Source organism: Salvelinus namaycush, chromosome 5 (genome assembly GCF_016432855.1).
Source record: "Salvelinus namaycush isolate Seneca chromosome 5, SaNama_1.0, whole genome shotgun sequence".
NCBI lineage: Eukaryota > Metazoa > Chordata > Actinopteri > Salmoniformes > Salmonidae > Salvelinus > Salvelinus namaycush.
The window spans coordinates 46,235,924-46,263,430 of NC_052311.1; the positions used below are offsets into that span (position 1 = coordinate 46,235,924).

The 27,507-nt window shown below is 44.4% G+C and overlaps 2 protein-coding genes across 5 annotated transcripts in view; one reads left to right on the forward strand and one right to left on the reverse strand.

Moving 5' to 3' along the window:
• dhdds (dehydrodolichyl diphosphate synthase) lies at nt 1-11,664 on the reverse strand. 2 transcript variants are annotated; one of them, XM_038994242.1, is made up of 9 exons: nt 11,470-11,664; nt 5,047-5,127; nt 4,796-4,912; nt 4,397-4,539; nt 1,747-1,863; nt 1,374-1,475; nt 1,096-1,210; nt 696-803; nt 1-466 (listed from the first exon to the last, which is right to left on the reverse strand). In XM_038994242.1, exons 2-9 carry the CDS (start codon nt 5,107-5,109, stop codon nt 224-226), a joined length of 1,008 nt encoding a protein of 335 aa, XP_038850170.1. In that variant the 5' UTR covers nt 5,110-5,127; nt 11,470-11,664; the 3' UTR covers nt 1-223. The 2 variants fall into 2 exon arrangements, with proteins under 2 accessions (XP_038850170.1, XP_038850169.1); XM_038994241.1 differs by having other exon boundaries at nt 11,458-11,663.
• Nucleotides 11,535-27,507, forward strand: part of LOC120048344 (protein argonaute-1) — a 19,590-nt gene continuing 3,617 nt past the window's right edge. Inside the window, exons 1-16 of one of the 3 annotated variants that reach the window (XM_038994238.1) lie at nt 11,535-12,470; nt 17,045-17,231; nt 18,338-18,458; nt 18,603-18,784; nt 19,398-19,534; nt 20,004-20,138; nt 20,888-20,975; nt 21,301-21,448; nt 21,573-21,692; nt 21,965-22,087; nt 23,297-23,430; nt 23,837-24,021; nt 25,442-25,601; nt 25,809-25,899; nt 26,693-26,887; nt 27,208-27,342. In XM_038994238.1, the coding sequence (XP_038850166.1) occupies nt 12,446-12,470; nt 17,045-17,231; nt 18,338-18,458; nt 18,603-18,784; nt 19,398-19,534; nt 20,004-20,138; nt 20,888-20,975; nt 21,301-21,448; nt 21,573-21,692; nt 21,965-22,087; nt 23,297-23,430; nt 23,837-24,021; nt 25,442-25,601; nt 25,809-25,899; nt 26,693-26,887; nt 27,208-27,342 (2,166 nt within the window). In that variant the 5' untranslated portion in view covers nt 11,535-12,445. Of the gene's footprint in view, nt 12,471-15,617; nt 17,232-18,337; nt 18,459-18,602; nt 18,785-19,397; nt 19,535-20,003; nt 20,139-20,887; nt 20,976-21,300; nt 21,449-21,572; nt 21,693-21,964; nt 22,088-23,296; nt 23,431-23,836; nt 24,022-25,441; nt 25,602-25,808; nt 25,900-26,692; nt 26,888-27,207; nt 27,343-27,507 lie in introns of those variants that run through there. The other 2 variants (XM_038994240.1, XM_038994237.1) reach the window with 2 other exon arrangements.

Consider the following 27,507-nt stretch of genomic DNA (forward strand, 5'->3'; position numbering starts at 1 on the left):
TATAATTATTAGCTCTTTACCAGGCTTATCTTTTTATTAGACTTTGATCAGACTTCTCTTTTAGAATACACACACAAATATCCCACATACAGCCCCATAGGGGTAAAAACACTCATACAAAATAAGAAGTTTCAAACCACTCAGCCTTTTAGGGAAGAGGAGGAGAGATGGGATTGCTCCCCCAATTCAAGATGGGGAGCATTATGTCCCCCTCCTCCCCTCTTTATGCCAGAGCAGCTTGGCTGGTTAAGTCAGTAAGGAAGGAGTCTCTCTTGTGCTGGAGTGCACCAAGGAAGTTCTGAACCCGTTCCTCTCGGCTGGCAGTGTAGTTGAGCAGTGCTTCCTGTCTCCTCTGGGCATCCAGGGGCTTTCCATTGCCGTGGTGCTGTAGGAGGTCTGCTACACAGGCCCGGTCTGCCTCATGCTGCTGTAGGGCCTGTCCTTCTCTGTGTTGATCTCTGGCTTTCTGCAGCATACATAGGGATCAGTCATTCAAGCAGATCACAGTGTTCCATACAACACAGTAGTTTACTACAGGTATTCAGATGATCCTTCTAATGAATTCTTGCTCAATTCTGGAAATGCAACGTGAAATAGTGTGGCAAAAGTGCACACACGTTTAGAGATTGGGGAAATATCGTACAGTGGAATGTACTGTATGTGGGGGATGAATGAAGGAAAGAGAGAGATCATACCTGAAGAGGTCTGTGATTGAGCTGATACTGCAGAATGGCATCACACAGGTTCCAGAAGGAGTACTCTGGCCACAGGACCGACTGGAACACTAAGCAGGAGTGGGACGTCTGCAGAATAGCACAGATTTTTTTTTTTTTTTACATTTCTGTCTGCAGCGTTCTATAAACATTTCATACCACTGAATAATCCCTATGGGTAACACCAGACAGCCTACATTTACAAAGAATAAGTCACAAGGTAGTGGGGGAGGCAGCTAAACCAGAGGGTACACTGTCTGTCACTGAAGTCACTGAACAGGAAGTAGGTCTTGTCCTTACCAAAGAGGATGCTAGGCAAGAGGCTAATCTCATTAGCATTCAACGTCACGCTGGAAACAGTAAGGAGTGTCTTTCTCCTTACCTGCCACAGCAGGAAGTCACTGAGTCGCACCTCTCCAGACGTGCGAATGAGCAGGTCAGGATTGGGAGAGTTACTGCTGTATAGACACCGACTCAGCAGGGCCTCCGACACATCACTGGACACAACAACCGAGACAAGACAATAGAAACGAGCAGAAAAACAATTCAGAAAACAAATCTAGATCTGTGATAATGCAAATTTAACAATTATATTTGAGAGGGCCATGAATGCACTCTTATGTAATATTCCTCTTCTGAATCTCTGTTGAAGTAGTTTACCTGGATTTGATAAGTCCCTGCTCCACACCCCAAGCCATCTCTCTGACGGCATTAGCGATTTCATGTCTTGAGGTGTAGGCAAAGCACACATTCAGAAAGCATCTGTTGTCAAAAGAGGGTGGGCCATTAATAACTTAGTTATTACAGCTGTAAGAAGCCACTCCTGAAGACATCTTAGATGACTGAACAGAAGCCCATGTGTTGTTTTATGCATAGAGAAATTGCATTGCACTATAAACAACTGCAGTCCAGCATCTGCAATAAACCTTGACGCATTTGTCAAAACTGCAATGTTTTTCAGATGGCTGCACACAAGCTCACAGCCACCTCAGAGAAGTGAGGAGCAGCAGGATGATGAGGTGGCGGTGCCTACTTGTTATGAGTCCTGGTGGCCACCACAGCCCGGGCTATGTGCTGCTGCAGGTCCAGAGGCAGTAGAGTCAGGTCTCCCAACACCCGGATGCACACCCCATGCTTCTCCAGATTCTCCCTGGGTTGGAAGAGGGCAGACATGACCAAGTCAGAGTTTCCTTCAATTGCTGGCTTTTGGTCCCCCCCCAAAAAACGAACAGATGATAAATAAAACTGTTGCCGGCCAAAATGACCCGTTTGTAAAATAATTTATGGAAATACCAGTCGATCTATAGGTTAATTTGCATAATTTAGTGGAATTCAATTGGTGTGTGTATTTTCGTTAGTCGTCATGTATCTTATTAATTCAACAACTACCACACGCATACAGCATAAAGAGACTATTTTGAGAGGGATGTCTCCTGCGACTACTCCGCTGGTTGCTGCATTTATAAGCTCATTCCTTGCGCAACAATTCTAAATGCAATCCCATGTAAAAAAAAATATATATATTTCTCAACTGATAATTGAAGCGCGCCTCCCATTCAACATTTAAGTGCAGGCAACAGGATATCAGCGATTCAACATGTAAGCTGGAGGCAGTATGCATTTTGAAAACATACTTAAATTGTTTGAACTCTGCATGTTTTACTTCATATTATGAGGCATGTCCCATAGGGCGGCGCACAATTGGCCCAGGGTCGTCGGGTTTGGCCGTCATTGTAAATAAGAATTTGTACTTAACTGACTTGCCTAGTTAAATAAAGCTAAAAAATAAATAAAAGATTGCTGCAATGTAGCCTATAGGCAAAATCCGACCATGGAAACGTGGAGGCAATTCTTTTACAAATATTTTATAGACAGCGCGTGATTTTAAGGTTTGGGGAAGCTTACAATTTATCCAACCATTTCTACCAATTCTGATTTTTATATGCGCATTTTCGTTTAACAGTTTCATTTCAATAATAACGTTATCGTTTCTCAAAATCATTGTCACGTGGTTAATCATAAAAATCGGAATTAAAATGATAAAAATCAAAGTTAAAATTCTACTAACGCGAGAGCACCAGCCTCTGCCAGGCTGCATATGGACACATTGATGATCCATTGGCAGCTAAAGTAATGAGCGCATTGAACTCATAGCCTATAACTTAAATTGTCAGCTAAGTAAAAATACAGTCGACAAATAAAAACAGAAAATATGATACATTCAGGTTCTTTCAAATCACATTCATCTCTCTACTCAACCTCTCCTGCCTCCCTTTCTATCTTCTTGACTTGAGTTATAGTAAAGTGCAACATTTGTATCAAATCCATCAACTGGGTCTGGCCCGAAGCTTTCGCCAGTGAACTTGCAACATCTTATCAACTAGCCTATTCCAGGCCCTTAGAGTTTCCCGTGCTAATGAGACAGCTATTTTTGCCTAAGGGGAAAGTGTTCAGGTATTTTATGAAGATTCAACTGGATATATGGGCTCATCCGATCATTATATTTTTCTCTTTCACACCGACGCTTGGTGATTATCGAGGGGGAGATTGTAGGGAAGATTGTTTAAATAGCCTACTGTGAGGAATTATAGTTTTAGTAGTCTTTTATTATCATTCGGCAATGGATGTTAAAAAAAACGATTTCGTTGACTTTACTATATTTCCGTATTTACCGCCCCTTTTTTGTCTCAACATTTTAAATTATACCCAAGACACTTTATCTTCACACATATTTGAGATGCTTTTCACTGACAACCGCAACTCAATATTCAGGTAGGCCCAATGCCACGCGCACTGCCCACATTGAATGAGTCCCAAATAGGCATAGGCCTACTAGCTTGTGATTTGAAACAATCCACAGCAATTTAAAAAAAAAAAAGATAATGATCCTCGATTCTTCTGCCTAAGTCATGCTTTCTGGCGAAGTATTTTGAATGATTTTAGTAATTTCTGTATAGGCAGGAGTAGTTATATAATTGTGGCACATTTATTTCAATTTACTTCCCTAGTCATAGCTTCAGTATGTTGGCTGAGAGCTTCTCAAAAAGGTTAAATTCACCTTCCCTTATGCCATTTCCTGTTCTATTGGTTCATACTTTATTTTGTTGTCCAGAAGCCAAAGGCACAATCATAGTCATATTAACAACCCATCCTAGTTGTTGCATCTTTAGATCCCCCCCTCTTTCCACAGTATGTTTCTAAATTAGATTTTCATCTCTGTCGCATATGGAACATTTAGGCAAATGTCTCAAAATTAAGTTTTATTGGCTGCTTCATTACAGGAGTTGCAGGTTCTGTTAAGATGAATTACCATAATCTAAGTGTGATTTCTGTTATTCTGAGTACCATGGGTGGATGCCCTAATGGTTTACGCACCCAATGCATATAGGTCCGGTAAATTTCTCAAATGGCCGGTGAATTTAAATCTTCCCGGTCACGTTGTCCGGCGCCAAGTGAAACCCTGGGCCAATTACTGAAACATCCTCCTTGTCGAGATTTTAATTAAAGTATCTGTAAAACATCTCCCTTGAGCCATTTTAGCTTTTCTCCCAGTCCCTCTGACTGTGGAAAGAAAACCCTTCATTTAGCAGGTAGCTATGCTGCTTTCTCTCCCACTCACTGGGACTCCTACACCTATGCATCTTTAAAAGGCAGCACTCTGGCTCCTCTGTTCTGACACTCACTGTTCTTCTAGCAGTCTGATGAATTTCTGCTTGGCCAGCTCCATTAGGCCGTCCACCTCGTCTTTAGACCGCTTGAAGTTCTCGATGCTGAAGGCGTACACTGTGACCTCATGGATGCTCAGGTTCAGGCACCAGCGTAGTGTCTAAAGGAAGGAGCCACCACGGTTGATCATCAGTAAAGCCAACATAAGAGTAGTATGTATTTCTAATGTATTTGGTGACAGCCCTATACAAATACATGTTATGATGGTAATGGTGAAGAACATGGTTGAAGTACAGTTGCCTACCTGTGAATGCTCATGCAAAAGGGACAGTATGAATGAGAACAACTATGATAGAAAGAACAATAACGACATCATGACATGATGGCATGACACCGATGTCCCCTGGGAACCTCACCTCTGCCAGTTTGTCAAAACCCTGTGTGTGTCCCTCCTGGCGCTCCACCTGACGCTTGCGGGCATAGCGCCGGTTGCCGTCCATGATAAAGGCCACATGTTTGGGCATCGGGCCAGCCTGGGAGAGACCAAGGGGGGGGGGGGATGGATTCCATACAGATAGAACCATATTACATATCATAAAAATGTGGTTGTGATTTCATTAATTAAAATATCCTCAGAAGGTGTGCATTTTCAAATAGATAGCCATACCTTCAGTATGTTGGCTGAGAGCTTCTCAATGAGGTTCGATTCATCTTCCCTTATCCACGACATATTTAAACTCTGACACCCCTGTGGAGATGCATGCATTACATCTTATTACATATATTAGAGATGCATATAAACCGATACCTATAAACAAGCAATTTATGAACAAGGTTAGCCGTTAGGCTTGTATGACAAATTCAGCAGTCCCTGGTTTGTATAGCCATGGGCTGCATTAGACACAGTAGTGAGAGGTATGTAGCATAGTTACATATAGAGCATAGGCCTAGTTAAGTGGGGTGCATCAACAAACGTAACGGCAGTGCATTCATTGACAGTTAGTAGGATAAGGTCTTCAGAGGCCACTACTTTCTAGTCTTGAGCTGTGCTACAGGGGCCTTTTACCACATACCAGACGTACAGGGAGGTCTGAAATGATTGACACCCTTGATAAAGAAGAGCAGAAATGACTGTATAAAATAAATAATTCAAATACTGAGCTATATTGTATGCTCCAAAAGAAATTGGGAAATTATATAATTTTAGACTAATACAATTGCTCAGAGAAAGAGATTTTGTTTAACAAGTAATATTTTTTTTCTCAATAAAAGGTAGGGGTCAAAATGATTGACACCCCAGTTGTGAATACCTTTCAATAGCTCAACTTGCGGGGATAATGGCACGGAGCCCTTTCTGGAGAACACATTGGGAGGGATCTTAGACCATTCCTCCATACATAATCCTTCCAGATCCTTGATATCCTTTGTCTGCGCTTATGGACTGCCCTCTTCAATATACCCCCACAGTGGAGGTGTCATAATACCCATAAAACCTAGAGGTCAAACAGGGAAATGGTTCTGAGCAAAACGATGCTGCCAACATACTGACTCAATTCTAGCCACTTTAATAATGGAAAAATTGATGTAATAAATGTATCACTAGCCACTTTAAACAATGCCACTTTATATAATGTTTACATACCCTACATTACTCATCTCATATGTACATACTGTACTCTATACCATCTACTGCATCTTGCCTATTCCGTTCGGCCATCACTCATTCATATATTTTTATGTACATATTCTTATTCATTCCTTTACACTGTATAAGGTAGTTGTTGTGAAATTGTTAGGTTAGATTACTTGTTAGATATTACTGCATGGTCGGAACTAGAAGCACAAGCATTTCGCTATACTTACATTAACATCTGCTAACCATGCGTATGTGACAAATAAAATTTGATTTGATTGGAACCATTTCCCTGTTTGACCGCTAGGTTTTGGGGTATTATGACTCATACTCTTGTACTCTATTCAAACCACAGGTTTCCAAATGGGGTTTAAGTCCGGAGACTGAGATGGCCATTGCAAAATATAGATTTTCTGGTCAATTAACCATTTCTTTGTGGATTGGTTGGGACTGGTTGGGGTTATTGTCTTGCTAGAAGATTCACTTGCAGCCAAGTTTTAACCTCCTGGCAGAGGCAACCAGGTTTTGCTGTTGACCTTAACAAGGAAGCAGTGGAAGCAAAATAGCCCCATAACATCAAAGATCCACCACCATATTTTACCGTAGGGGTTATTTTCTACTCATGCATTCTCATTTAGACACCAAACCCACCACTAGTGTGTGTGTGGCCAAAGAGCTCTATTTTCATGCCTCGAGTTTGCTAAACAGCACTGGCACTTGGATTGGAACCAGGAGTTGGGTTAAAGGGTTAGGGGAAGGGTTTGCTAAAAGGGTTAAGGTTAGGCTTAGCTAACATGCAAAGTAGACAAAAAGTAATAAGTAGCTGATAATTAGCTAAAATTGTCCATGATGAGATTCGAACACCCATCCACCTCGACCAACCACTCTGCTTTCGTTTTTTCCTATCTTATTTATTTATTTTTATTTATTTATTTCACCTTTATTTAACCAGGTAGGCAAATTGAGAACACGTTTTCATTTACAATTGCGACCTGGCCAAGATAAAGCAAAGCAGTTCGACACATACAACAACACATAGTTACACATGGAGTAAAACAAACATACAGTCAATAATACAGTGAAAAATAAGTCTATATACAATGTGAGCAAGTGAGGTGAGATAAGGGAGGTGAAGGCAAACAAAATATATATATAAATAAAAATATAAAAAAAGGCTATGGTGGCGAAGTAAATACAATATAGCAAGTAAAAAACACTGGAATGGTTGGTTTGCAGTGGAAGAAAGTGCAAAGTAGAGATATAAATAATGGGGTACAAAGGAGCAAAATAAATAAATAAATACAGTAGGTAAAGAGGTAGTTGTTTGGGCTAAATTATAGATGGGCTATGTACAGGTGCAGTAATCTATGAGCTGCTCTGACAGCTGGTGCTTAAAGCTAGTGAGGGAGATAAGTGTTTCCAGTTTCAGAGAGTTTTGTAGTTCGTTCCAGTCATTGGCAGCAGAGAACTGGAAGGAGAGGCGGCCAAAGGAAGAATTGGTTTTGGGGGTGACCAGAGAGATATACCTGCTGGAGCGCGTGCTACAGGTAGGTGCTGCTATGGTGACCAGCGAGCTGAGATAAGGGGGGACTTTACCTAGCAGAGTTTTGTAGATGACCTGGAGCCAGTGGGTTTGGCGACGAGTATGAAGCGAGGGCCAGCCAACGAGAGTGTACAGGTTGCAGTGGTGGGTAGTATATGGGGCTTTGGTGACAAAACAGATGGCACTGTGATAGACTGCATCCAATTTATTGAGTAGGGTTTTGGAGGCTATTTTGTAAATGACATCACCGAAGTCGAGGATTGGTAGGATGGTCAGTTTTACAAGGGTATGTTTGGCAGCATGAGTGAAGGATGCTTTGTTGCGGAATAGGAAGCCAATTCTAGATTTAACTTTGGATTGGAGATGTTTGATGTGAGTCTGGAAGGAGAGTTTACAGTCTAACCAGACACCTAGGTATTTGTAGTTGTCCACATATTCTAAGTCAGAGCCGTCCAGAGTAGTGATGTTGGACAGGCGGGCAGGTGCAGGCAGCGATCGGTTGAAGAGCATGCATTTAGTTTTACTTGTATTTAAGAGCAATTGGAGGCCACGGAAGGAGAGTTGTATGGCATTGAAGCTCGCCTGGAGGGTTGTTAACACAGTGTCAAAAGAAGGGCCAGAAGTATACAGAATAGTGTCGTCTGCGTAGAGGTGGATCAGAGACTCACCAGCAGCAAGAGCGACATCATTGATGTATACAGAGAAGAGAGTCGGTCCAAGAATTGAACCCTGTGGCACCCCCATAGAGACTGCCAGAGGTCCGGACAACAGACCCTCCGATTTGACACACTGAACTCGATCAGAGAAGTAGTTGGTGAACCAGGCGAGGCAATCATTAGAGAGACCAAGGCTGTCGAGTCTGACGATGAGGATGTGGTGATTGACAGAGTCAAAAGCCTTGGCCAGGTCAATGAATACGGCTGCACAGTATTGTTTCCTATCGATGGCGGTTAAGATATCGTTTATGACCTTGAGCGTGGCTGAGGTGCACCCATGACCAGCTCTGAAACCAGATTGCATAGCGGAGAAGGTATGGTGGGATTCGAAATGGTCGGTAATCTGTTTGTTGACTTGGCTTTCGAAGACCTTAGAAAGGCAGGGTAGGATAGATATAGGTCTGTAGCTGTTTGGGTCAAGAGTGTCCCCCCCTTTGAAGAGGGGGATAACCGCAGCTGCTTTCCAATCTTTGGGAATCTCAGACGACACGAAAGAGAGGTTGAAAAGGCTAGTAATAGGGGTGGCAACAATTTCAGCAGATAGTTTTAGAAAGAAAGGGTCCAGATTATCTAGCCCGGCTGATTTGTAAGGGTCCAGATTTTGCAGCTCTTTCAGAACATCAGCTGACTGTATTTGGGAGAAAGAGAAATGGGGAAGGCGTGGGCGAGTAGCAGAGGGGAGGGCAGTGCTGTTGACCGGGGTAGGGGTAGCCAGGTGGAAAGCATGGCCAGCCGTAGAAAAATGCTTATTGAAATTCTCAATTATAGTGGATTTGTCGGTGGTGACAGTGTTTCCTATCTTCAGTGCAGTTGGAAGCTGGGAGGAGGTGTTCTTATTCTCCATGGACTTTACAGTGTCCCAGAACTTTTTTGAGTTTGTGTTGCAGGAAGCAAATTTCTGCTTGAAAAAGCTAGCCTTGGCTTTTCTAACTGCCTGTGTATATTGGTTTCTAGCTTCCCTGAAAAGTTGCATATCACGGGGGCTGTTCGATGCTAATGCAGAACGCCATAGGATGTTTTTCTGTTGGTTAAGGGCAGTCAGGTCAGGAGAGAACCAAGGGCTATATCTGTTCCTGGTTCTAAATTTCTTGAATGGGGCATGCTTATTCAAGATGGTGAGGAAGGCATTTAAAAAAAATATCCAGGCATCCTCTACTGACGGGATGAGATCAATATCCTTCCAGGATACCTCGGCCAGGTCGATTCGAAAGGCCTGCTCGCTGAAGTGTTTCAGGGAGCGTTTGACAGTGATGAGTGGAGGTCGTTTGACCGCTGACCCATTACGGATGCAGGCAATGAGGCAGTGATCGCTGAGATCTTGGTTGAAAACAGCAGAGGTGTATTTGGAGGGCAAGTTGGTTAGGATGATATCTATGAGGGTACCCGTGTTTACGGAATTGGGGTGGTACCTGGTAGGTTCATTGATAATTTGTGTGAGATTGAGGGAATCAAGCTTAGATTGTAGGATGGCTGGGGTGTTAAGCATGTTCCAATTTAGGTCGCCTAGCAGCACGAGCTCTGAAGATAGATGGGGGGCAATCAGTTCACATATGGTGTCCAGAGCACAGCTGGGGGCAGAGGGTGGTCTATAGCAGGCGACAACGGTGAGAGACTTGTTTTTAGAGAGGTGGATTTTTAAAAGTAGAAGTTCAAATTGTTTGGGAACAGACCTGGATAGTAAAACAGAACTCTGCAGGCAATCTTTGCAGTAGATTGCAACACCGCCCCCTTTGGCCGTTCTATCTTGTCTGAAAATCTTGTAGTTAGGGATGAAAATGTCAGAATTTTTGGTGGTCTTCCTAAGCCAGGATTCAGACACGGCTAAAACATCTGGGTTGGCAGAGTGTGCTAAAGCAGGGAACAAAACAAACTTAGGGAGGAGGCTTCTAATGTTAACATGCATGAAACCAAGGCTTATGTAACCATTCCAAACCTAACATCATACTAATTTGAGTGTCCCGGATTCACGTCTAGTCTATGAGACCAGCCTGAGCTACTGGTATCTTCTTGCATTGTAAAGTGTTCTAGCCTGTAATGAACATTGTTTTGTGAACAGTAATTAACAGTTGCAACATTTCTAAATGCTGTGTTGCATTATTTAAGTGTGTTAACTTCTGTGCAGCATCAGTGTGGCGCTAACGTGATGCAGCCAAGAATCTCAGTGAGTGCAGTGGTTCCTCAGGACAGGCTAGAACTAGCAATGAGTAAGTGAAGCAGGCATGAAGTGCTCGCGCTATAATGAGACATCAGCTGCACTGATAGACAGACTTGTTCCTCTCTCAATCAGTAGATGACGTCAGACAATTTATATAAGTACTGAAAGTTTAAAACAATTATAGTACCAAACCTTTTTTCATGTTCTAGTTTTTTTTTTAAAGTACTGACGTTTTGGTTTACCGTGTAACACTAGTTTGGCGTCAATGAGAATGCATGAGCAGAAAATAACCCCATACCTACTGTAAAATATGTTGGTAGACATCCACATCATCGGCTCCTGGGGAGCAGTTTTTGATGGGGGTTAACTGCCTTGCCCAGGGGCAGAACAACAGATTTTTACCTTGTCAGCTCCGGGATTCAATCCAGCAACTTTTCGGGTTACTGGCCAAACGCTCCTACCCGCCAGGCTACCAAAACAAGGTTGTCAATAATTTTGACCCTTGCCTTTTTGAGAAAAACATCTATTTCTTGTTAAACAACATTTCGTTCTCTGAGCAATTGTATTAGTATAAACTAATATAATAAAAAAAAATGTTGAGCATACAATATAGCTAGTATTTGAATTATATATTTTATAGCCATTTCTGCTGATCTTTATGGGTGTTAATGATTTCGGACCCCACTGTCTGATTAGTTCTGATACACACGCCACTAGTCTACATGCATGCATGCATAAACGGGATATATTTACCAAATAATATTCTGATAACTAGCTAAGTTATATGAGTATGCATCTCTGATTCATGTGGATCAGGTCTTGGATAGCTACATAGTAATCATAGCTAATGTAGCTAACTAGCTAACACAACTCAAGCAAACCGGACAGGGAAAGATAACCAATGAATGAACACTGTTTGAAATGTACAAAGCAATTGCACTTTGCACTAAAATAGTCGATTTCATTCATATTGTTGAAAGAGATCATGAATTATCAACATCATGAGCTGCATTTTTACATATTTCACATACCTTCCAACTCACAGTTTAAGATGACGTCCCCTTCCTTATTCGACGGAGTGACGTATTCAAAAGACCGACCACTTCCTCCTGGAACTGTTTGTTCAGATTTTTCTGCATGTGGATTGACATGAAAGTTGTTCAGGTAAATTGATGTTCTGTTGTTAGAATAGGATGTTTAAACATTTACTGGATAGGTTTCAAATTGGACTCAGTGCTATCCGGGATCTTGGGACGTCCCTACTGAAGTGGAATTTAAACTAGGTAAGGGTTATGGTTAGGGGTTTCCCAAACTCCGTCCTGGGGACCCCGTGTTGGTTTTTGCCCTAGCTCTACACAGCTGATTCAAATAATCATCAAGCTTTGGTTGTTTGAATCAGCTGCGTAGTGCTGGGGCAAAACCCAAAACTTACACCCCTTGAGGTCCCCAGGACAGAGTTTAGGAAACGTTGATAGGGTAGGGACGTCCCAAGAATTCTGGATAGCACTAACTATGTACAGCTCAGCTGCTACGCCAAGATAACCCGTACAGCAGCCTCCAGTAGAGGGCGACTACAACAACTCGTGTACAGAATGCAACATCATTCAAAGTCAAAGAAGAGATTTCAGAATTCGGGGAGGGGGGGGGGCTGACCGACCCTTTTTTTGTTCCACTGGAGAATCGTTCTTGAACGGTGAGCAGGAGCATAACAGACCGATAAAAAAGCATAGCGCCTCGGTAAATCGTATCAGGCCAGGCAAAGAGAGGAAAGAAACCCGATGCAAGGTATCGCACAAAAGCCGTTCAGACAGCGATTCTCGGGTCATCAGACAGGCAGCTTTTGTCGTTACAACTCTGCGTGTCTGGGGTACTGGAAGGGGTGGGGGTTTAGCGAGTACGGAGAAGACTACACACCGAGAGGAGGGGGCTGGAAGTCTGCAACTCTACCAGCCTGAAAGGGCTGGCGCTGTGGCCATAGAACCCTGGACTGTCTAGTGCCCGCGCGGTTACGTGGATGGGATGGAGCCGGGACCGTCTGGCGCTGGTAGGTCTCTCTCTCTCTTATCTGTCAAGGGTGTAATTTTTGCTTATCTTCAGCTATAGCAGCATATGGTAACATGCAATTGCCCATATTTTTGAATAGCTGGTGCAGCATTCTCTTATGCTAGCTGGCTGGCTGAAAAACCCGTCCATCACAACGATTGTGGGTATTTTTCAACCATAGCTCGTGCACTATACGAAATTAGTTATAGCGAGAGACGGGTCTTTTGGTGCACTGAAAATGTCCAGGGGCGGGGGCAGGGGGGCCGTGGGAATCTCTGGCGTGGAGACACGAGGTAAAGCCCGCCTTCACTACTCAGCACCCCTCTCACTCACACACCCCAAATACTAGGCTCTCTGTTTTGGCAGTCTGTCTTCAACACACATTTTTGGAATGATAGAAAAGTGCACTGATCCAAATATAATTGTCACACCCCACCAAAATGAATCCACAATGAACTAACTCAAGTCTATGTGAACACCACAATTAGTTATGTTTTTGAATACTGAAATGAGTGGCTATTGGACGACCTTACATTGTGATTATTATTTAGATTAGTACATGCTGTAGAAATTAAACCGCCATGGAACCTCCTGTGTCAACATTTTTACATCAAGGTCATTTCAATTTAATATTGGGTAATGCTAGAGTTATTTACATGTTAGTAATTTAGCAGACACTTATCCAGAGCGGCTTACAGTTAATGTTTTCATCTTAAAATAGCTAGGTGGGACATCCACATTTTAGTCATAGTAAGTACATTTTTTCCTCAATTAAGTAGTTATCAGCGAAGTCCGTGCTAGTAGGGGTGGGAAGTTAAGTGTCAGTGTTAGTTGACGAAAGGCAAGTTATGGCATATCGAAAAGCATGTGGTGTTTCACTTTTGTTACTTAGTTAAAGTGGGCAGACAGCCATACTACTCTAAATATTATGATGACCGGTGATATGACGCTGTGCTTTAGTCTGGTCTGAAGTCCAGTCTGTGCATAATCAAATATTTTAGTGACTCCCTAACCAAGTCTGAACTTGATCACGAACATAGAAGATTTAGTGACCAATGAAATGCAAAAAGTTGATATCACAAAGATTGGTACCCAGGTATTAGTATTAATCACTGTTATGTTAGCTAAAATTCACTGTCATTCAAATGGGGTAGGCCAATCGTTTGACAGCTTGTTGACACTTAAGTATGGAGTTGATTGTCCCCCCCCCCCCCCCCCTAAAAACAAACAGCTAATGACCCCCAGACCTGCCCATCTCCAGAAGTCTTCTTCTCTGACCAAAGCTACATATTCTTTGTTGTGTATCTTTACGCAACTACATTGACTGACTGGCCTCCAGATATGGGACTAGTAGGATTTTACTGAACCTGTATAGGAAACCATTTACACATTAATATTAGTCAGTTAATCAGCAACACTTCAATGAAAATTCCACTATCTTTTGGTATTTGTTTCATTAGTCCACTGTTGATCATATGATGCAAAACGCAGCATACTTTGACACTTTCTGAATTTTGAAAGTTCTATATCTAGAAAACTTGATTGATGACATGCAAAACATTTTGGGACTGTATAAACAGTGGATTAATGAAACAAATGGCAAAATATAGTTTGAGTGGTATTTTCCTTTAAAGGTCCAATGCAGCCGTTTTATCTCAATATCAAATCATGTTTGCGTAGCAATTAAGTACCTTACTGTGATTGTTTTCAATAAAAATATACAAAAATAGCTTCTTAGAAAATTGTAATTTCTCAAGCAAAAATTTTGCTAGGACTGTCAGAGAGGGGCCTAATTGGAAGGATGTATAACCTAAAAAATAGCTGTTATTGGCAGAGAGAAGGACAAACTGTCTTTGTTATTGGCCTATTAGCTTATACCATCTGGTGATGTCACCAGGCAGTCCAAAAACCCCACCCAGCCAAACAAGTTGACATTTCAGGCGGTCTTTTCAAACAGCTCTTATACTAAAATGCATTATCATAATTTTCACAGTATTTTTTTCAACCTTAGTGTGGAAATATAAAAAAACACAGGAAAATCACGTGTTTGACTGCACTGCCCCATTTAACACTGACTCTGTCCTCAAGACTAGAGTTAAGCTACTAGAATGTTTTATATCTGTACCTCAATAATTTAAACTTAAACCTATAAATGGTTAACTCTTAGCTATATCACCATTCCAGACCGCTATTAGACATGGGATCATCTCTAGTGATGTCAGCAGGGAATAGTGTGTGTAATTCCATGTTTCAATGAAAAAGGACCCTGGCCTAAACCAGACTCCAGGGAGAAACGCACACAGTTGACATGGAAAGGGCCCCAGTGCCAGGGAAAGACTGCTATTGTCTGTGGATGTGTGAGCCCTGGCTCCACTTCTCACCATCTGCCTACACTGGGGTGGGGCGGGCTCCCGGTGTGTGTGTGTCTGCAATTGTGTGTGTCAGTGTGTTTAGCCGACTCTGTGTCAAGACTGTTGAGGCTTATGCCGTAGGCGTAACAAACACACCTTCAGTAGAATCTACCTAGTCTTATGTGGTTTATCATGCCAGATTTGCCAGTCCATAGTTGGCTGCTTTTTCAAGGCATCCTTGACGGACTGCTATGCTTGACTACAGGATTTCCAATGCTTGCCTTTTAAACCACAAGATCTCCGCTCAGCTCAGCTATAGGCCTCGCATGAGAGAGAGATTAATGACTGGGGAGGAGGCCGCTCGGACCTAATGTGGAAACACTAACGCTGCTTCAGGATGAAAAAGGCCAAGGTCCAGACACACACAGACTACCCCTCCACACACAGACTACCCCTCCACACACAGACTACCCCTCCACACACAGACTACCCCTCCACACACAGACTACCCCTCCACACACAGACTACCCCTCCACACACAGACTACCCCTCCACACACAGACTACCCCTCCACACACAGACTACCCCTCCACACACAGACTACCCCTCCACACACAGACTACCCCTCCACACACAGACTACCCCTCCACACACAGACTACCCCTCCACACACAGACTACCCCTCCACACACAGACTACCCCTCCACACACAGACTACCCCTCCACACACACACACACACACACACACACACACACACACACACACACACACACACACACACACACACACACACACACACACACACACTATCCCTCCACACACACGCACACTACCCCTCCACCCACACACTGCCCCTCCAGGTTTCCTGATCTCCATGACAATGCCAGTGTTGCTGTGGAGTCTCCATGGTAAGCCTGGGAATGTTGGGGGGGACCCCTGTGTTTGTGTGTGGTAGTGGGGGCTCTCCCTCTCTCCCCAGCCCCCCTGTCTGTGTGATGGAGGAGGAGGGCAGCTGGGGTCTTTGTTGTGATTGTGAGAGGGCTGTTCTCTGGGGAAGCAGAGGTTAAGACATGGGCTGGACAGGGCTGGGCTGGGCCCCCTCTCAGGCAGGGAGGAAGGCAGGAGTCTCACATTTTACCAGGCCGATCTGAAGTCATACATCTCTTGAACTTCACATACTTGTTTTCCTCACTGCAGTTTGTGTATTGTATTCACTCTCCGCTCAATAACAAAGTTTCAAATGATGTTTGACAAGAGGCTAGCAGTAGCATTCATGTCAAACGAAAACATCTCAAATGCAGGCTTTTAGTCGTTTTCTGTGACCGTTGGATTGTATGCCTATGCTACTGTCTAACTAGCTAAGGCACATTTATGATCGTTCCATCTTATGTCGGCGGAGGTCATTAGATTATTTTCAATACAAAATCACGCTAGAAGCCCTTGTGAGGCTAGTAGGCTAGCCTACTCCTCCGCTACCAGTTTCTCACCCTGCCTGCGTGTTTAAGGAAATGTCTGTATCTTTCTTTCAGTGTCTGTCTGGCTTGGTGTCTCCAGCGTCGCCCTAATGTATTCTTTTTCTCTCTCTCTTACCCTTTAATTATCATTGAACCACCAACCACCCCTCTCCCTTCCCTTCTCTTTCGTTCACACCCTCCTTCCTCTCACCCTAATCGCTTTGTTCCTCCTCCCCTATCTCCCGCTATTCTCTCTCTCTCTCTCCACCTACCCCCATTCCTTCATTCATTATCCCCATATTTTGCCGCTCAACCTTTTCCTTCCTGTCCGTCTGTTGCCCTTTTCTTCCCCTCTACTTCTTCCCATCTCTTCCTCTGACTCGTCATCCAACTTATGCCCCCTCTCTCTGCCCGTCATCCAACTTATGCCCCCTCTCTCTGCCCGTCATCCAACTTATTCCCCCTCTCTCTGACCGTCATCCAATTTATGCCCCCTCTCTCTGCCCGTCATCCAATTTATGCCCCCTCTCTCTGGCCGTCATCCAACTTATGACCCCTCTCTCTGGCCGTCATCCAATGCCCCCTCGCTCTGCCCATCGTCACATGCCCATGCCCCCTCTCTCTGCCCATCACATGCCCGTGCTCACTTTTCTTTCCTCATTACTCCATTTATTTAATCTCCCATACCCACATCCCTACCGTTTCTGCCCTTGCCTAAACTTCCGACACCCTTTCCCTAAATTGCCCATGTCTACCACTGCCCCTCCAGTGCCCATGGGGCCCTTCCCCCCACCTCTGCAGCAGGTGTTCCAGGCACCCCGCCGGCCTGGCATGGGCACTGTGGGCAAGCCCATCAAGCTGCTGGCCAACTACTTTGAGGTGGAGATCCCCAAGATGGACGTGTTCCACTACGAGGTGGACATCAAGCCTGACAAGTGCCCCCGACGGGTCAACAGGTAGAGTAACGTGTCACCCTACATAGTCTCATGTGCCAGACATCGTCCCCTGGGGATTGAGGTTACCCAACTCAACACCTGTCACCCAGGTGTCCCCAACTATAGGTGAAGCAGTGGTCCACTTGATGGCTAATATTTTCCCAATGTTTTTAAGAACCACAGAATATGGACTGTAGAACTGAGCCATAGTCAGAACTCGGAGGACCACACTCTATGTAGAAGTGTAAGTCTGCAGAGATCCAACAACTGCTCAAGGTGATTCAGAGAGAGACTCACAGTTCATTAGTGCACCATGACTGACACACTAGTCCAGTGTTCACCATTACCTAGCCAGGACATGATTAACGGTCTTCGAGAGATCCCCATTGTAGGGTGGTCATCATTGGCCCAATATATTCTAAACCCCAGACATTGGTTTAAATGTTTGGCCAATTGAGCTGCCTGCGTTTCTTTCCTCTGATTGATTTGACTGAGGATATATTTCAGCTGATTATCAACCTCATAAAGTGTAACGCAAACTGTTTTATATCCAACGACAACAACAAAAAACTGGTCCCAGAAGAGAAGCTTCTCTCTCGTTTACTTGTTTAATAGAGAAGCTGAGTTAAATGTGAAGTTTTTACTTTGTGTGGTGAAAATGTACGAAGGACACACACACCGAACATGCGTCTTAGAGCTTCCTGCTTCGTTCTTACTTAGTAGGAGTTTTTTCAGACAAAGCGTCCATGCAGGCATGCGAAAGGTCAACCCAACATGACCTCTCCTTTTCAGCCCGTCCACTCTACCCCCACACGTAGACGAAAGCCAAGGCACCATGTGTTCAGAGGTGCTGGGGCCCCACAGCTACCTCCCCTACCTCCCTTTGTCCTAGGGATTCCCCCACGACCATGAGACATCACCTCTCACCAGCTGTATCCTGCTTGATCCATAACCAATCAAATCTTCCCTGCTCCCCAGAAAACACCCATCCTAAATCCAGATTTCTGATGTGGGGTTTAATTTGGAGCACTACATTTGTTGACAGATGGTAGTCTTTTGTGGTTTTGTCTCCTCTGGTGGTCATTATGGTGACCCTGGTGTGTTTGACTCTGTGTCGCCCCCTGCAGGGAAGTGGTGGAATACATGGTGCAGCACTTCAAGCCCCAGCTCTTTGGCGACAGGAAGCCAGTGTACGACGGCAAGAAGAATATCTATACGGTGCTAGCGCTTTCTATCGGAAGTGAGAAGGTAGGCATAAGGGAGAGAGAGTGTGTGTCCTACACATTTGAGCAAGTCCCTTTCTACTCCTGTCTTATATCCGTTCCATCGATGTATCCTGTAACCCATCTCCCCTCCACCTAAACTCTCCTCCATCGCTCTTTCTCCCTGAAGGTGGACTTTGAGGTAACTATCCCTGGGGAGGGGAAGGATCGTATCTTCAAGGTGTCTATCCGCTTTCTGGCCACGGTGTCATGGCGTCTGCTCCAGGAGACGCTGGTCAGCGGGCGCCTGCAGGTACCCCTGGACTCTGTCCAAGCCCTGGATGTGGCCATGCGCCACCTAGCCTCCATGAGGTACGGTACACTAAGCACACACGTGCGTGTATACACACACACACACACACGCACAGGCAGACACAGACAGGTAGGAGGGCACGCGCACACGCATGCAAACACACACACTATGAAAGCAAGGGCAGAGAAGCTTGTGGCTAATTACAAAGCTAGGATCTATGATGCACAAACAGTCAAACACACACGCCACGGAACAACACTCTGTGCATGTTGTCTTCAAACTAATTGAAATGCGTATGTTTGCCTTGACGTGTGAATGTTTTGTTATTTTTTTTTATTTTTTATCTCGAACAATAGCAAGACATTCCTGTCAAACTTGTTGAACGGCGATTTAGTTTTAGATTCTATTATATTTACATCTCTAGAGGAGATGAACAGAACAACAGATGCCTGATAGCTGAGAACTGTGTAAAGGTGTCACATGAACAAAATCTAATAATCAGACAGTGACTTGGAGGCTTGACTAGATCCCAAACACAAGCTATTGACTCATTATATTGGGCTTATGTCTGCAAAGCCTTATAGGTGACACAGAATTACTGGACATTGACTCACGCTGCGGTGCTGAGACTCAAATGAGTTATTCTCTATAACGTCATTTTTTGTCATCCAGGTACACTCCGGTAGGACGATCATTTTTCTCCCCACCTGAAGGATACTACCATCCCCTGGGTGGGGGGAGGGAAGTGTGGTTTGGTTTCCACCAGTCTGTACGCCCCGCCATGTGGAAGATGATGCTCAATATTGATGGTGAGTCGGCTGAGTCCCACCAGGAAAGATCTACTCGAGGGTATGAAGTCACAGATCATAAAAAGATGCATCTACAATGATGGTATGAAAATCTGATCTTACGTATGCTCTTAAAGTTACATTCACAGTGGTCTATGATTTAACATCTGTTTTGTGTGGTGTACAAATTCACTGCAGATCAATGCTTAGAAATGACTTCATTCTATAGTATTTGGTTGTGTTCATTAGTCACCAAATGGAAGAAAACAACAGACCGAAACAGGCAGGAACTAAGTGGATTTGTCCTATAAGAAACTCTAATTTTCCTTTTCTGCCGAAACATTTTCTTATATGTTTTCCCTTGCATGCCCTAGTGAACACAACCCAATGATTAGGAATAACATAATCCTATACCACTGGGCTTCTGTCTCCGCTGCACTTCACTTCCATTGACTGGATGCATTACGTACTGCTCTCTTTCTCCCTCTAGTGTCGGCCACGGCCTTCTACAAAGCCCAGCCGGTGATCGAGTTCATGTGCGAAGTCCTGGACATCCGCAACATTGACGAGCAGCCCAAGACCCTGACCGACTCGCAGAGGGTCCGCTTCACCAAGGAGATCAAAGGTGGGCCGTTGAACAGTGAGTGAGTACCTTCCACACGCCATGCCGCCTGCCTCTCACCAATGCCCCCCCCCCCCCCCACCCCCCCTCAGACGATCCCCTCACATCACTCCTCACTCCTTCCCCACTCACTCCTTCCCCACTCACTCCTTCCCCACTCACTCCTTCTCCCATCACTCATTCCTTCCCCACTCACTCCTTCTCCCATCACTCATTACTTCCCCACTCACTCCTTCCTCAATCTCTCCACTCCTCCACCACTCACTTCACTCCTTATCTTCTCTTACTGACTCACTCAACTCCTCAATTTCCTTTTCTCCACCTTCTTTTGACATTCATCCTAATGCATCCTTCTCTCCACCATGCCCCCTGTTATTTTCTACCCCAGGGCTCTCCCCAGAATGTTTTCATAGTGTAAAGCTCATCTTCAGAAAGTAGAAATCCTCATCACCTCTCTGTCGACTCTATCCTCAATTCTGCATTCCTATAAAACGCCGTGATTGAAAGCAGTATTATACGTTTTGGATGAGTTTTCATAAAGAAATACATTTGAAAGTCCACATGATGGCGCTAAAGAGTAAAAAGTGAAAGACTGGTGGAGCAGCGCCTCTGTGCACACAGCCTATGGGGAGAACTCTGTTGTCCTTCCCTTCTCCTCCACCCTCTCCCCATCTACGTCTGTCCCCGTGCCGCCACTACTGCTGGCTCTTATCTTTGTGTGTGTCTGCCCTGCTGTCGGTGGGCGTTACCAGGTCTGAAGGTGGAGGTGACCCACTGCGGTCAGATGAAGAGGAAGTACCGCGTCTGCAACGTCACGCGACGCCCCGCCAGCCACCAGACGTGAGTAGCGTCACACGGTTGATCCTACTGATGCTCCCCGGAGAAGGGATGTTTTGGGTGGATGATATGTCTGCCATAATTCCAATAAAAGTCATGACCCATAAATCATCGGTGTCAGTTGGGATATTGGTCTTTGTGATTCTGAGTAAGGATATGTTCCATGACAAGGATGGATGTTTTTTTTATTATCCACCTTTTTTCTAGCATTTAGTGAAGACACCAGTGGTTTTCTAGAGGCACCTGCATCAATGTGAGGCATGTGGTGAGTTTTCTCAGGTCGCTGTGTTAGTCAGTTTTGACATCTTTATTACACATTCCCTACCAGGTTTCCCCTGCAGCTTGAGAGCGGACAGACAGTAGAATGTACGGTGGCCCAGTACTTCAAGCAGAAGTACAATCTGCAGCTCAAATATCCCCACCTGCCCTGCCTCCAGGTTGGTCAGGAGCAGAAGCACACCTACCTGCCCCTGGAGGTGAGAAATATGGGACCGCTGACTCTTCTAGAGTGAATACATTCAGTCCAGTTGCTTTATGTGTTTGAGAAGGAAATTCCTGCTTATATAATATGCTCAATGCTTTGTTGCTGTGTCCCTGCAGGTGTGTAACATAGTAGCAGGGCAGCGCTGCATCAAGAAACTGACAGATAATCAGACGTCCACTATGATCAAAGCCACGGCTCGCTCTGCACCTGACAGACAGGAGGAGATCAGCCGGCTGGTGAGTCAGTGGTGCCGCCTGGTGGCTGGAGGCTGCAATGCGAAACTACCAGCTATGAGCATGAGAATTGGCATTAATGAATTGAACACAAAACCATCCAACACAGATTAACACATACTACTTCTACTACTAGACTTGAGGGAAAAGACAATACATAGTAAATTACTTCCTATTATTCTCTCCACAGATTAAATGTGAATTGACAGCACAGTGTGAATGTGACATGCGAGACTGTATAACATATCCTATCTGTTGTCCCCGTCTATCCACAGATGAAAAATGCCAACTTTAACCTGGACCCGTACATCCAGGAGTTTGGGATCAAGGTGAAGGATGAGATGGCGGAGGTGACGGGAAGGGTGCTGCCTGCCCCCATCCTACAGTATGGAGGACGGGTAAGAGACATCGCTCTTATAGTACGGCCCCATTAAGCATCCTTTCAATTGTGTGTACATGGTGCAGGAAACATGTGTCCAGGAAAGTAAATTGAGGAGTAATTAATTTGCTAATCGCATTGGGCTATGTTTTCTTTAGCACAATTTACTGTCCAGATTGTGTGTGTAAAATATATATATATATAATATATGTCTTTATCAGTAACAACAGGAGTAGCTCGCATAGCTACTCACCAGTAGGCTATAGAGTGGTGAGGAGGACTTCACCGTTCATTTTCTGGATTCGGGTTCACTCGAACATCGTTTTAAGCTTTGTTTTACTATTGTCAGTTACTGCTAATTTCGGGATTGTATATCGATTCGCTCTCCTTAAATATTTGTCATCTGATGTATTCGTTTTAGTCTCTGAAATTGTTTAATCAAACTTTTTGCTGCCAGCTTCTGATATCAGGGTATAAAAACTGCAATTTATGTCCTGAATTAATCTAGTGTGCATGTGCACCCAGCCATAACCTGCTGGCTAGCTGAACTATGCTAGTTTGTCCTCATTGCCAAACTTCATAAATACTGCACCCTCAACTTCAAAACTCCTTTGCTAGTAATACAATCATGTAACTAATAAATTAGCTGAAAATTATTTGTTTTGTTGAATAGTCATGACTGGTTCGCGCGATCTGTCATAATAAACTGTGGTGAAGGATGCCATTGCTACTTAACACTGATCCAAGTTCAGTTTTGAGATCCACCATCATTGGCGTAGGTTTAGCTGGAAGTTTCTGACTGGTCTTGGAACTGTGACAAGGGGCAGCCTCTCCCCGCTTTTGCTAGATGGGATATGTAGTGATTTTGCCAACACGGCCATGTACACAGTCTTGTACCCTTAACCTTTTAAAAATGGACTACTGTTTTTGTTGATTAAATCAGACTTTATTCGTTTTATGAGTAATCCAGGAACGTCACGAGTTAATTGACACGAGACAACCCAAGAAAATAGCAACTCCACAGAGCACCAACGGCTACAATGAATGACTAAATTACTTCCGGACACAAAGGTTCCACAGAGTTCCTCCTCACCACTCTATATCCATCTAGGTTTCTGGCTTCAGAAGTCAGTCCCCACTACGGTAGTTGAGGATTTCACAGAGTGCAAACAGCCCTGACATTGATCTGGTTCTGAAGCTTTTGTCTCCCACCTGTTCCACCTCACAGAACCGGGCCATCGCCACGCCCAACCAGGGGGTGTGGGACATGAGGGGAAAGCAGTTCTACAACGGTATTGAGATCAAGGTGTGGGCCATCGCCTGCTTCGCCCCCCAGAAACAGTGTCGGGAGGAGGTGCTCAAGTAAGTACCCTGCTTGGAGTGGGGGTAGTGTGGGAAGTGCATATCTTCAGGCATCGTATTAGAGATTCCTGCCAGAATGCAACAGTATTTATCTAAATATAAAATATGTACTGTTCTTGGCTTTGCTAGGTGGTTTTGTGTGTTTAGAGTAGTGTTATTTGTTTTACATTTAGAGCTTTACTTGCTGTGGCATGGGTTTTGTTCATTAGTGCACACTACGGGGAAGCGTTCTAAAACATTTTGCAATTGGAAATGACCATTCTGTTGAAGTCCAGATAGTACATCCCTGTTTCAGTCCATTGTCTTCCGTTTGGTGCTTAATAAACACAGTCCCGGGCTCTGCATACAGCACCACCATGTGAACCAGGTTTCTTTCCTAACAAAACATTTTCACCACTCTCCTCAGGAACTTCACAGACCAGCTGCGTAAGATCTCCAAGGATGCTGGGATGCCCATCCAGGGCCAGCCGTGTTTCTGTAAATACGCCCAGGGAGCCGACAGTGTGGAGCCCATGTTCAGGCACCTGAAGAACACCTACTCTGGACTGCAGCTCATCATCGTCATCCTGCCCGGAAAGACTCCCGTCTACGGTAAGATTGGCCTTATTCATGCTGAGTTTGAGTTTGTTTATTCTTGCTCACAGATTAAACTGAAGAAATGCAGAATTTACATGGCCTATAATTGCAAAACACTCATTTAAAATACATAACACATAATACGTGACATAAATAGAATATTGAGCAATTGAAAAAAATTACAGGGCATTTTTCATAATGGAAATTTAAATATTAAAATGTGGTTTAAAAATAGCTAGAGTTCTTATACAGTCTGATAGCAGAGGGTGGAGTGGCGTGTCGCAGGCGGTTCGTACGGGCAATTATACAGGACAGTTTCTCAGGAGCCTGGTGGTGCAGTTACCTCTTTTTGGAGGGAGCAGGTCATTCAGTGGATGGTCAAGAGTGTGCATGTCCTTCACCAGATGCACTGCAGCCTGCTCTCGCCTGCTCTGCAGTGAGGGGAGCTGTGGTTGGACTGCTCTGCAGTGAGGGGAGCTGTGGTTGGACTGCTCTGCAGTGAGGGGAGCTGTGGTTGGACTGCTCCACCTCTGGAGATGATTCTCAAGGCCCTCCTCTGCACCCTGTCTAGTTGCTGAATGATTCACTTACAAAATTCTCTAAGGTCAAATTGTTTAACCAAAATATCAGTTTACTCAACTTGCTTGACCACCACCATTACAAAAATATATTTTATATAATGTATTATCTTTACCTTGACATATTGCAGTAACCGAGACGTCTATGATACACTGAGTGTACAAAACATAATGAACACCTGCTCTTTCCATGACATAGACTGACCAGGTCAATCCAGGTGAAAGCTATGATCCTTTATTGATAACACTTGTTTAATCCACTTAAATCAGTGTAGATGAAGGAGAGGAGACCGGTTAAAGAAGGATTTTTAAACCTTGAGACAATTGATACATGGATTGTGTGTGTGCGCCATTCAGTGGGAATGGGCAAGACAAAAGAGTGCCTTTTGAACGGGGTATGGTGTAGGTGCCAGGCTCACCGGTTTGAGTCAAGAACGGCAACGCTGCTGGGTTTTCCACGCTCAGCACTCACTAAACTTTTTTTAATTATCTCGACCATTTAAAAAAACAAGCACACATAAAACTTGAAAAAGCCATACATGCACATGAGTAAAATAATCAAGGATAACACACAAAGTCTGGGTCTTATTTCCGTTGTGGTTCTCTAGAGACAAGATAGCTATGCAAGATCGAACACAGTATGACAGCGAGATAATAAAACATAAAACAAAGAGGAACATCCACCTGATCATTGCAGTTACTTTCCCGTGTGTATCAAGAATGGTCCACCCTCAAAGACATCCAGCCAACTCGATATTAGGAAGGTGTTCTTAATGTTTTGTACTCCGTGTATAATAGCTTCCGTTTAGCATTTATGGATCTGTACTTAATTTCTGCCTGTTACTGGTCCTGTGTAGCGGAGGTGAAGAGAGTGGGAGATACTCTCCTAGGAATGGCCACTCAGTGTGTCCAGGTGAAGAACGTGGTGAAGACGTCCCCCCAGACCCTCTCTAACCTCTGCCTCAAGATCAATGTCAAGCTGGGGGGAATCAACAATATCCTGGTGCCCCACCAACGGTAAACTTTCACCAACTCTCTCCACTGGGTTGGGTTCATTATGGCACACACAGTCCCTTTTTCAGTCCGTTTGGTACCTAATAGATGCGACCTTGGTCTGAATGTGCTCTGGATGGAAACCCATTTGTGTATATGAGCGCTCTTTAAAATAAGACAAACTCCTGTGAATTTGACTGAATTTGTCCCTTCTCCCTTCCTGTCTCACAGGTCAGCAGTGTTCCAGGAGCCTGTCATCTTCCTGGGGGCCGATGTAACACACCCCCCTGCTGGAGATGGGAAGAAGCCCTCCATTACCGCTGTAAGGCTGCTTCTCCAATACTACCACTACACCATGTTAACACAAATTATTATGTATTAAGAGTACATCGTATTTTAAGAGGGAGGGAAGAGAAGGGGCAGAGAGCGGCTCAGCGCTGACTCACAGTCAGGGAGGAAATGACGTCACCCCGATCCTCGCTGTCCCACAACCCGGGCCTGGCTGTGGTTGGCTGTGTAGTTGCCAAGCAATCATGACCGGCTGTTGAGTCATACAGCCCTCTGTGTGCGTCTGTATGTGCTTCTGTGGGTGTGTGTGTGCGCTTATAGAGGTGGTCAGGAAGGATGACCATTTTTCTCACAATAACAAGACGTAAGGCTACAAGGTTACTGTTATAGATGCTGACGACACAGCTTCCCACACTGCCTATCCTGTGCCTCTAGAGGATGCTAGTGCTCACATTGTATCATTAGCTAGAGGTGAATCAAAGAACACTTAATTAAATATTGATGTTTTGGGTTGTCTATCTGGTCTTTGTTTTTCAGCTCATCTCTGTATTTTCAAAGCTTTTGCTTTTTAGGAGTGGTTTCTGAGGTTTGGGCCTGGATTCACAAAGAGTCTCAGAGTAGTAGTGCTGATATAAGATCAGTTGCCTTTTGGCTAATAGTGAATAAGATTACGTGGACAGGGGGGACCAGATCATAGATCATCACTCTTACTCTGAGACGCTTTCTTAATACAGGCCAGTCTGTGTCTGTATGGCTAGTCCCCTCATTTCTCTCTTATTTTCATCCCTCTCTCTGTTCTTTTTCTTTCTCTCCCTCGATCTCTCCAGGTGGTAGGCAGTATGGACGCCCACCCCAGCAGGTACTGTGCCACAGTCCGGGTCCAGAGGCCCAGGCAGGAGATTATCGAAGACCTTTCTTACATGGTGCGAGAACTGCTGATCCAGTTCTACAAGTCGACCCGCTTCAAGCCCACCAGGATCATCTTCTACAGGGACGGAGTGCCTGAGGGGCAGCTACCACAGGTACTTACTGGTCTCTGTCGCTGGGGGTTATAAATAGTTATCAATAGAGATGGGGATCCATTTTTCATTATTTATAAGTGACAGAGTTGGATTGGCCAGATCATTATATTTTCCATCACCTTGATCAATAGGCCTAGTAGTTTATAGCAGCTAAATAGTGGTACATAGTTCATCTCTGAATAAGTATGATTTGATATAGTATAGCATGTGACAATAATGCACAATACTGGGAAGAGTTACAGAAAGAGGTGAGCAACGCAACTACCTCTAAAGATAACCGTTGGACAGATAACGAGGAAATATTACATTTTTCTGTGTAGATACTCCACTACGAGCTTCTGGCCATCAGGGATGCGTGCATCAAGCTGGAGAAGGACTACCAGCCTGGTATCACCTACATCGTGGTCCAGAAGCGCCACCACACACGCCTCTTCTGTGCCGACAAGTCTGAGAGAGTGAGTCAACAGTCAGAGCTATTCTAACCATAACTGTATCATGCTTTTTACGTTTCACTCTAGAACAGGGGTCTCAAACTATCGGCACGCGGGCCAAATGCGGCCTGTGAGCTTATTTGATGTGGTCTGCGGTTGTAATGTTAGGATAAGCGTTTGGAATTAAAT